The sequence below is a fragment of the Eptesicus fuscus genome, chromosome 9 (assembly GCF_027574615.1).
Source record: "Eptesicus fuscus isolate TK198812 chromosome 9, DD_ASM_mEF_20220401, whole genome shotgun sequence".
NCBI classification, from domain to species: domain Eukaryota; kingdom Metazoa; phylum Chordata; class Mammalia; order Chiroptera; family Vespertilionidae; genus Eptesicus; species Eptesicus fuscus.
The window spans coordinates 15,746,549-15,757,395 of record NC_072481.1 but is presented as its reverse complement, the minus strand read 5'-3'; the positions used below and the strand labels follow the sequence as shown (position 1 = coordinate 15,757,395).

Below are 10,847 nucleotides of genomic sequence, written 5' to 3'. Positions count from 1 at the left end.
AAGTTACAAGTTACCCAGACATTTCAAGGGTATGTTATTATAGATGCAAAAAGACAGGTAGGCTCAGTTAAGGTAAAGGTTGACCTTGTTAGTGAAGATACCAGCCTAGGATGTAACTGCCCACCATCACTGCGTTTAGGTAAAGTTTAATTTCAGACCACCCTTTGTGGTTACTTTAGGTCTCTGAGTTTGCAAGACCGCCATGCAGGCCTCCCCTGAGCTTGTCAGGTCAGCACGTGGCCCCTTTCGTCCACAAAACCCTCACACCTCGGCCCACTTTCACTCTGGTTTTTCCAAAGCTAACTCAGTCCCTAATTTTGAATTTCAGTGAATCAGATTTTTGTTCTCATTTCTAGTTCTTTCTCAAGTTCTGAAGCATTTTTTTCTTGTTAATCCTCACCCAAGGATATTTCCCTGTTGATTTTTATTTACTTTTTAAAATATATTTTTATTGATTTCAGAGAGGAAACAAGAGGGAGAGAGAGAAAAACATCAATGATGAGAGAATCATTGATTGCCTGCCTCCTGCATGCCCCCTACTGGGGATCGAGTCTGCAACCCAGGCATGTGCCCTGATCAGGAATCGAACCCTGGTTCATAGATTGATGCTCAACCACAGAGTCATGCCAGCCAGGCCCACTGAAGGGAGGGAGACAGAGAGAAACATCAACGTGAGACACATTGATTGGTTGCCTCCTGCACTCACCTGACCAGGGCTGAAGATCCAGCCTGCAACCAAAGTACGCGTGCCCTTCAGTCCAAGGGCTGACGCTCTATCCACTGAGCTAAACCAGCTAGGGCTGTTCTGAATCCTTTTTTAAAATTTCTTTTAAAATTGTGTAACATATTACACACAAATATACGAAACCAGTTATAGAGTTTGATAAACTATTGTAAAATGAAATCTTGTGTTGTTACTATGCAGGTCAGGAAGTATCCTGTCTTTTTTGATAATCATACACTTAAATTTCTTTATAGTTTTACTTTTTTAAAATATATTTTTATTGATTTCAGAGAGAAGGAGAGGGAGAGAAACATCAATGATGAGAATCATTGATAGGCTGCCTCCTGCACACCCCCTACTGGGGACTGAGTTGGGGGATTGAGCCTGCAACCCAGGCATGTGTCCTTGACGGGAATTGAACCCAGGACCCTTCAGTCCGCTCTGTTCACTGAACCAAACCAGCTAGGGCTATAGGTTTACTCTCTAAAGTATCCTCACACAGTTCTGTCCAGTGTGGCTCAGTTGGTTAGGAGTCAACCTGTGCACCAAAAGGTTGCTGGTTCGATCCCCCCTCAGGGCACATGCTGGTGGCAGCCCATCGACTCACATCTCTCTCTCTCTCCCCCCTCCTTTCCTCTCTCTCTGAAATTCAATAAAAAATATTTAAAAATAAAAAAGCAGCCCTAGCCGGGTTGGCTCAGTGGATAGAGCATCGGCCTGCGGACTGAAGGGTCCTGGGTTCAATTCCTTTTTAAGGGCACTTACCTCGGTTGCAGGATCCTCCCGGGCGGACCCTGGTCAAGGCATGTGCAGGAGGCAATCAATATTTCTCTGTCTTTTCCTCTCTCTTCCATTCTCTCCAAGAAATCAATGGAAAAATATCCTGGGGTGAGGATTAAAAAAAAAAAAAAAAAAAAAAAAGGACAGTATCCTTCGATAGAAGACTGCAGGAATTGGAGGACAGAAAGCGAGAGGCGGAACACCATGCGTGGCACCTTGCGGGGGCTCCTGTGCGCTGCTGGGCGGGGGAAAAGAGATGGTGGTGGTGGTGGTGGTGGTGGTGCCAGCTCTGCCCAAATGGAGACTGACGCCCAATGCGACGCTGCCCAGTGAAGGGAATGAGATAAAGCCGGTCACTCCAGATTGTAATCGGAGCGCGCAGCCGAGGAACCGGAGCTGCTCCCGGCTAGGGTGGGTGGGGCATCCCAATCAGTCCTAAAGAGGGCCAGTGCCGGACCGGAGGGAGGCAGATCCGGCCTCCAGAACCCTCCCCAGCCTAGCGGAGAGCAGCCCACCAGGTGGCTGCCGCCTGAGGGCAGAAACAAACCTGTTTCAAAGGCGCAGGCGGCTCCCGCCGGAGGCGAGGACACCACCCTAGCCTCAGGAGCCACATTCCCTCTCCCCGGATCCAAAGCTCATTCCTCCACACCGCGAACTTCTCGGCCGCCCACGCCCCGCGGGGAAGAGCGCACGCAGCCGTCGCGCAGTCCCAACTCAGCAGAGGCTTTTAATCGCAAGCGACGTGGGCTCCCGGGGTCCCAGGGACACGGGGATGGGTGCCGGGCGGGGAGGGCGGGGAGGGGGCGGCAGCTCCTGGGCATCCTTTGCACCCGGCCACCCCATCCCCCTTCCCCGAGGGCTTTTGCACACGACGCACGGCGGGCCGCTTCACACGGGGTGGCGAGGGCCGAATAAAGGGCTCGGCGCGCGGGGCCGGGCTGAAGCGGGGCGGCAGCGGCAGCGGGACGGTCCCGGCGCGGCGGAGCGGGCGTAGAGGGGCGCACGGGGAGGCGGCGCGAGCGTCCGGCGGGGCTCTCCGCGCAGGTGAGCGCGCCCCGCGCAGCGTCGGGCGCAACTTCCAGGTCCCACTCCGGGGAGTCGGCGTGCGGCTCCCGACCCGGCGCGGGGCCGCATGAAGACCATGGACAAGCAGCACCTGTTGGACGCCAGGTCCGGAGCGCGGTAAGGCGAGCGCCTGGGGAGGAGTGGGAATTGGAGCCGCTGCAGCCGCACCTCCTCGTTTGCTGGCTGGGATGGTTGGAGCGGCAGCTGGGACTGGGCGCACACGGGAGGGGGGAGCGAGGGGAAGGAGAGGGGAAACCCGGCGGGGCGCTGGGATCAGCCCACCTTGGCGGCGGAGCGCGGAGCCTAACCACTGCCCCCTGGTTCGGAGTGCCTGGCCTAGAGCCCCGCCCACGGCCGGGAACTTTGCCCCGGGGCAGCCTGGCCCAGGGAGGGCCCGCGTCCCCAGGTGCACAGATGGGGGTTTGCCCATCTGCCAGGGCCTGAGCTCTGTTCCTTCTCCGTGCTCCACTGGACTGGTTCCGCCCCTTGGCCAGTTCCCAAGGTCTTGGCCTCCTCCAGGCCCTGGGAGGGATGGGGGAGAAGTGAACATCCGGGCCACCGCCCTTAGACTCCTGGAGACTGGTCATTCCCCCAGCACCCACCTGCGGACTTGGGCCTCTGGTCCCTCCTTGGGACTGTGGAGCTTGGAGTGTCCTTAGCTAGTCCCCTAATTGTACACCTGGGAACGCCCAGGTCCCACGGAGAGAGAGGATTGGGGTCAGCCCTCCTTGTCCCCATCTCAGCGCTGAGCCTGCTCTTTCCTCTCTGGCTAGGTCTTACATGGGGTCTCTGTGGCAGAATGGGCCTGGCTGGATTTCCGTGTCACGACCTGAGCTGGACTTGCCATCCGTTGAGCTGAGCGTGGAGAACAATCACTACTGCCACTCCCAGAAGGGTCCTGGCAGCCACTGTGACCCCAAGAAGGAGCAGGCCCGGCGCCAGCTCTACGTGGCCTCTGCCATCTGCCTGGTGTTCATGATTGGGGAAGTCGTTGGTAAGGACTCGTGTGCTGATTAAATGAAATCGGCACGTGGATAGTCTGGATGATCCAAAAGGCTTTTCTCCTGAGTGTGCCAGCAATATTAATACACTTGAACAGTGGGGCCGGGGTGGGGGGTTTGGGGCAACTACCCGCACAGTTGAAAATCCAGGTGTAACTTCTGACTCCCTGAAAACTTAGCAACATTTGGCTCCTTCTCATCCATGGATTCAACCAACCGCAGATGGAAAACCGTGTTTGGGAAACCGTGTTTGGGGATGTGAAAGTACTGTTTTCCATGGGGATGGTTGAATTAACAGGTGGGGAAGCCTTGGATATGAAGGGCTAATTGTATTTATTGAAAAAATTTCACATAAGAGTAAATCCCTGCAGTTCAAACCTGTGTGTTCAAGGGTCATAGTTGAATATTGAAGACTCTCTATGTTCTTTGTAATTTTTTTAAGTTAAGAACTTTATTTTTTTCAATTACTATAGACATACAATATTATATTAGTTTCAGGTGTACAACCTAGTCATTAGACTTTTATGTATCTTACAAAGTGATCACTCCGATAAGTCTAGAAGCTATCTGACACCATGCATAGTTATTACAATATTATGGACTATATTTCCTATACTTTGTTAAGTCTTTTAAATACACGTATCTCAGGCAACCCTCATGGGTGCTGTTAGTCTCCTGATTTTATAGACTTTGAAACAGGTACATTTAGGTTATGTAATTTGCCCAAGATCACACAAAACTGGTAGGGAAGGGAAGGTCTGAATGCCTAGAAGGAAGGAGCACTTATTGAATGTCTACTGTACTTTCTGGGCCCTATTTGAACTTGATTTTCACATTCACCCTGTAAGTAGATGTTGTTAGTCCCGTTTCACAGATGGTAGAAATTAAGGCTCAGAGAAAGTACTTGCAGCGATTATACAGTGAATGGGTGAAGAGGTCACCCCGTGTCTCCTGGGGGAGCTGTTGAGGACCCTCCATTCTTATCACTGCCCCTGCAGGTGGGTACCTAGCACATAGCTTGGCAATCATGACTGATGCAGCCCATCTGCTCACCGACATTGCCAGCATGCTCATCAGCCTCTTCTCTCTCTGGATGTCCTCCCGGCCAGCCACCAAGACCATGAACTTCGGCTGGCAGCGAGCTGGTGAGGGCCCTGGTTTGAATGGGGTTGGGGTTGGAAGAGTGACAGGTCAAGGTATGGTTTCTTAGGTGGATCCCCTGAGTGAGGCCGGGAGAGCAACTTTCATGGAGGATGATAATGTCCAACTTGGCTTCTGTCCTCTGGGAACTCCCAGTCGGGCGGGGGGGGGGGGGGGGGGGGGGGTGGAGGGAAGGATAGTTCACCTTCCAATGAAATGAAGTGGGCAAACTTCAAGAACAAATCCGGCGGTGGGTTGGGGGTGGGTTGGAGGGCGGGAGGGAGGGGAGGGATGCAGGAAAGGCCAGCAAAGCTTTCTGGAAGATACAGGCTTTAAACGGGTATAAAGTCTTTTTCATTTTTAGAAAGTAATTTTCATTACATGTAAAACACAAAGTCTTGAGCCAAATGACTTAAACTCCTAGCTCTGATATTGTCAGACGTGTGAGTGGTGGGATAAGGTGCCGTCATGCCTGCAGCAGAGCCCAGGCAGACCCAGGCCCTGACTTGGGACAGAGGTCTCCTCAGCCGCAGGGCTCCGTACTAAGATTGGTGCTGGGGTTGGTTTTTCCTCAGAGATCCTGGGAGCCCTGCTCTCTGTGCTGTCCATCTGGGTGGTGACTGGGGTGCTGGTGTACCTGGCGATAGAGCGGCTAATCTCTGGGAACTATGAGATCCACGGGAAGACGATGCTGATAACAGCAGGCTGCGCCGTGGCTGTGAACATCATGTGAGTCTTCCCTCCTCCCAGTTCTCACGTGCTTACCTGTGTGCCTTCTGGTGGGAGCAGGGCAGCCTGAACTCCAGCACAGGAGTTCAAACTCAAAGGCCTACACGGGCCACATAGACAAGGTGTAAGTTTGTGTGGGCTGCAAAAAATCAAAAGCTTCAGTTTTCATAGAAACGTAGGTTCATTTTGATAGAGACATGCTGGATACAAACAGTGAAATAAATGAGTAATTGTTAACATAAAATAATAGAACATTTTAATAAAAATTAATATTTTTTCTTGAACATTAACTTACCAGACACTGAATAACTGCACAAATTAATAAGCGTAATGCAAATAAACCTATTTTTCTTATTCTCCACAAGCAAAATATTTCCTGTTGCGCACACCAAACGAGTCAGTACAAGACTAATTAATGTCGTGGCAATCAGCTGCTAAAATATTCGCTGCTAGTATTAGTGGACAGAAATGGTGCGCCTTCGAATAAGGCACATAAAGGAAATGAATGCAACACGATTATAGTAATCAGTCATTAGCAAATGTAGTTTGTTCATTATTAATAACTAGAGGCCTGGTGCATGAAAATTCATGCACTGGAGGGGGGGTCCCTCAGCCCGGCCTGCCCCCTCTCAGTCCAGGAGCCCTCAGGGGCGGGAGGCAATCCGGTGATCAGGGAAAGGCGATGCCCCCAACACACCTCTGCTGCTGCCACTGCCGGCAGCGCAAGCCTCGGCCGCCCCGGTTACCTGAGCCTCGGGTCGGGGGTGGGGGGGGGCCCTTGGGTGGTTGGGCAGCCGCCATCCAAGGCTTGCCTGCGTCTTGGGCCGGCCCTGGGCAGCTGGGGGCTGAGGGGACTGGGGGACTCTGGAGGCAGGTGCCCTGGCGGGGCTGAGGGGACTGGGCACCTCCATCTTGTGGCTGTGGGTGCCTCCATCTTTGAGGGCATGGCAACAATTAGCATATTCCCTCCTTATTGGCTGTGGGCCCTGCCATCTTTTTGACAGTGTGAGGGTCAATTAGCATATTCCCTCTTCATTAGATAGTATTATGTATAACAAGATATTGTAAAAATTAAGTTAAAAAATTTTATTAAAATGTTTCTTACCGTTATATTGGCTGGGCCACAAAAATATTCATTGTGGGCCACAAGTTTGACCTGCTTGGGCTACAGGAACAGAATTTTCCTAACGGTCTGAGCTCTAGCAGCTGGAACACCTGGGTTCTGCCTTAGGCCTGGGCCAAGTCCATCAGGAACTGTAAATCTGGGGCAGCATCAACTCCACCCCACTCCCACCCCACCACACATGTTGGTGAATAACCTGGGAGGCTTCATACCTGAAGTGGGAGGGATTAGTCTCGCTCTTGCAGGAGCAGATGTCCCTCGGAGAAGATTCCAAGTTCTTTTTCAAGCGGATGTGGTTGAAGTTGGTCTCAGTGAGAGGCAGGGTGTGGAGAGCGTCTGTCTTATTTGGGTTCTCTCTCCCTTGTTCAGTGGCCTAGAGCAAGCCGCTCCTCTACGACTCAGCTTCCCTGTCTGTGGCCTGGTGGGGGGAACTGATGACTCCATGGTGTTCTGCTCTGAGACGTGGCACTGGGGCATCTTTGTGCCCAGATCCAGCCTGGCATTGGAGTTGAGCCCTTTCTCCTGTGGCACACTGAACCAAGGCCTCGTGGGTCTGGGTCAGGCTCCTCGAATAGCCAAAGGGATCATGCAGTCTGGGGGTTTGGGATTTTAGCCCCACGGGGAGGCCAGCCCTAATGAGTAGCCTTTACCTGGCTGATCTGAAGCCGCTGCCCTCGACCTCAGTGAGCCCTTTGGCTTTGTCTCCACTTCCGTAGAATGGGATTGACTCTTCACCAGTCTGGCCACGGACACAGCCACGGCCAAGGCCATGGACATAGCCACTCCCAAGGCCAAGGGCACAGCCAAGACACCATCCAGCAGCAGGAGAACCCCAGTGTCCGAGCTGCCTTTATCCATGTGATCGGAGACTTGCTGCAGAGTGTGGGCGTCCTGGTGGCAGCCTATATTTTATACTTCAAGGTCAGAGCTGGGGACAGAGGGAAGTGGGCTGGGGAGTGGGGTGGGAAGGGCAGGGGGTAGGTCATCTTGGGGCTCCTCTCTGCACAGGACCCTTTCCAGATTCTAGCCCCCTTCCTAGCTCCTGGCAAAAGGGTGGGGAGAGGGAAGGAACGTCTATCTAACTTCTGGTGCTTTCTGCAGCTCAGAAAGGTTCAGTGACTTGCACAGCATCACATAGCTGGTAAGTTGTGGAGCCAGATTCAAAGCCAGCACTGTGTGCTGCCGGAGCCTGGGCATTGCCCGTCACATACATAGAGGCAGTGCAGTGCCTTGGAAAGAGCTGGGCATTGAGTTTGAAGCCTGGCTCCACCCCTGGCCAGCTGTGTGATGAAGAGTGAGTGCCTTGCTCTAACTGAGCCTCAGTTTCCCTAGCTATAAACTAGGGGTGATGGACTACATGGTGCCTAAGATTCCACTTAGATCTGTCCATGTTTCAGCCCCTTGGCAGGGAGGTGGGAAGGCACTGTGCCTTATCTGAACTGTGGTCTGGCGTGCCCGTCCTTCTGGGTACGGAATAAACTGGGAGGCAGGGCCAGGGTAAGGCTCATGCCACCTGCAGAGAGAGCCCCTCTTCCCTACGCACTGTGAGGCTGAGGTGTGGATGTTGGACCCTAGCTCTGCCTTCCCTCTTTCCTGCAGCCAGAGTACAAGTACGTAGACCCCATCTGCACCTTCATCTTCTCCATCCTGGTCCTGGGGACAACCTTGACCATCCTGAGAGACGTGATCCTGGTGCTAATGGAAGGTAACCGGGCTCGGGGCTCCCTTTTTGCTCCTTGGCTCTCCAGCTCTCGTGGAAGTTCCAAGGTGGGGGTTGGATCCCAGCACATTGGTGGGGAGCCAGGGTCTGGAGCCCGGCATAGCCTAGGGCCCTAGCCGGTCTTGGCATGGAGCCGGGCCCTCCGGGTGGCCGTTCCTGGAAATGTCGCTTGGATGGTGCCTTCCCTTCCCCCTGGGCACAAGGGTGCCTCCTCCCTGCTGAGATGCGTCCTTCTTGCCTAACCAGGTGGTTTCTGGGTTAGCCCCTGGCACGCCAGCCCCTCCCCATACACTTCCTCCGTCTCAATTTGCCTTCCCTCAGGCAGAGCGAGGGTGGAGGATCCTGCTTCTCATTGCACAGGGGGATAGACTGCGGCTCAGAAAAAGACGCTCAGTGTTGAACAGGGCTGCTGAGAATGTGAAGCCGTTCAGGCCGTCTTTTCCGAGGCCCCTGCATCAGCAGGATGTGGCTGGACTTGGAGGGGTGCTAGGGAGAGGCAAATGGTCTGCCCTGAGTTGCCACACTATTCCTCCGGCTTTCTTGTGCTCCAGGTCTTGGGGTCATGGGTCTCTGTGTGGGAGGGTCATCTGGATCCTGGTTTGTGGTCAGCAGGAATGTCCAGCTGCAGGTCAGCGCTTTTCCTCCAAGAAAGTGACTGACCCAGATCAAAGTGACAAGGATGCTGCCCCACGCAGGTGCAGCTTTCCACGAAAAAAGGAAAACCTACTGTGGGCTGGGCACTGTTCTAGACACTGGGGAGGGGAGGGTGGTAAAGAAAACAGACCATGCTGCTCTCATGGAGTTTCCATTTTAGAGGGGGAGACAGACGAGAAACCAACAAACAAGATAATTTCAGTGTTAAGTGTCAAGCGGAAAATACAACAGGTGATATGATGGAGGTCACGTGGGAGGTGGGGGTAACAGCAGATCTGCTGGCCAAGGCGCTCTTCTTAGATGACACTGGAGGAGCAGGAACCAGCATGGGTGGAAGGGAGCAGTTTCCCTCAGCCCCATCCCCGCTGTCCCCAGGCACCCCCAAGGGCGTGGACTTCACAGCTGTTCGGGACCTGCTGCTGTCAGTGGAGGGGGTAGAAGCCTTGCACAGCCTGCATATCTGGGCCCTGACTGTGACCCAGCCTGTGCTGTCTGTCCACATCGCCGTTGGTGAGTGGTGGGGACACTTGGGGTGGGGGGAGGGAGGGAGGCAGCCAGAGACGCCTGGGCATCCCTGTCGGGTCCAGGCAATCCCAGATGCTTCCAGTGCCCATGCTTTGAACCTGGCCCCAGGCGGAGTGCTTTGTACGCATTATTCCATTTGATCATCACAGTCCCATTTATAGAAGAAGAAACTGAGGCTGGGGGAGTGGGGGTGGTAAGGAAATCCTAAAGCCAGTGCCCTTCGTGTTCTTTCGGGGTGTGGCAGGTGTGGGACCTGGGGGTGGGGGTGGGGCGGGTATCTGGTGCAGGGGTGGACTCTGGGCTTTCCTAGTGTTCATGGTCATGCATCCTGTTCTGCTGTGGGCAGGGCACGAGAGTTGGGCTCCTGGTTGTTCCTAAGGGGCCACGAGTGAGTCCACGTTTTTCTGGTGCGTCCTCTTGCCTCCCAGCTCCGAACACGGATGCCCAGGCTGTGCTGAAGGCAGCCAGCGCCCGCCTACAGGGCAAGTTCAACTTCCACACCATGACCATCCAGATCGAGGACTACTCCGAGGACATGAAGGACTGTCAGGCGTGCCAGGGCCCCTTGGACTGACGGCCTGGCCAGGCGCCACCTGGAGCAGGGACAGGACCTGCAGAGGGCGGGGCCCCGTGCCCCCCAGGCTCAGCCAGGACTCTGTTGACCTTGGCTGTGTCATCAACCAGATCCCTCTTCTGACTTGAGCTCCCTGTTCAGCGCGGAGGAGTCTTGCCCACTCCGGGAAGGGGGCTCTTCCCCTGCCTCCCATCTGACTCTAGCAGCCCCGGGATGGGGACTCGGCAGGTATAACCCCACTCCTCCTGCTCCTGGGTCAGTTCCTGGTGGGGCTGGGTTTGGGCCGACTCCTGCGCCAATGCTGTCTTACCACCAGCCTCAGGGAAAGGCAGTGGGGGATGCTGGAGGGGGGCCTGGCCGCTGCACCCCCTGCCTACCTGCCTCATTTCCCATCTTCTTGGCCTCAGAAACCTATAAAGAAATCTTGGGACTGAGGCCCCTCCCTCGGCCTCTAACTTGATCTGATTTAAGGAGGCCATGGGAGTTAGGGAGTTGTGAGACAGACTAGTAAGCCAGGACAAGTGGAAACGGAGACAGATAAACAAATGGCCAAGCAGGTTCCAGCCAGCCATCGAATAAATCACAAAATCCCACCTCCCCCAGCCAAGGACACTTAAGAGTAAGTGGTTTGCACTTCTCCCCAACCAGAGGATAAATACGTAGCTAAACTCTCAGGAAGACAGATCACAAAACCAGTGAGTGCCATTTATACCAACCACACCAAGGACAGATGAAGTTAGGGGAATCAATCTCATTTTGGTGCGTCAGCATAAAGCTGATGAATAGTCTACTGAGAGCCTCCCCTAAACTCC

At 54.1% G+C, this 10,847-nt stretch overlaps 1 protein-coding gene across 2 annotated transcripts; it reads left to right on the top strand.

The window, feature by feature from the left end:
- The first annotated feature begins 2,636 nt into the window (after positions 1-2,636).
- SLC30A2 (solute carrier family 30 member 2) lies at positions 2,637-10,116 on the top strand. 2 transcript variants are annotated; one of them, XM_008148217.3, is made up of 8 exons: positions 2,637-2,686; positions 3,343-3,563; positions 4,569-4,715; positions 5,286-5,439; positions 7,279-7,483; positions 8,162-8,267; positions 9,312-9,446; positions 9,890-10,116. In XM_008148217.3, the coding sequence occupies exons 1-8, from the start codon at positions 2,637-2,639 to the stop codon at positions 10,033-10,035; spliced, it is 1,164 nt and encodes a 387-aa protein (XP_008146439.2). In that variant the 3' UTR covers positions 10,036-10,116. The 2 variants fall into 2 exon arrangements, with proteins under 2 accessions (XP_008146439.2, XP_054577101.1); XM_054721126.1 differs by lacking the exon at positions 4,569-4,715 and having other exon boundaries at positions 9,890-10,113.
- Positions 10,117-10,847: the final 731 nt, after the last annotated feature.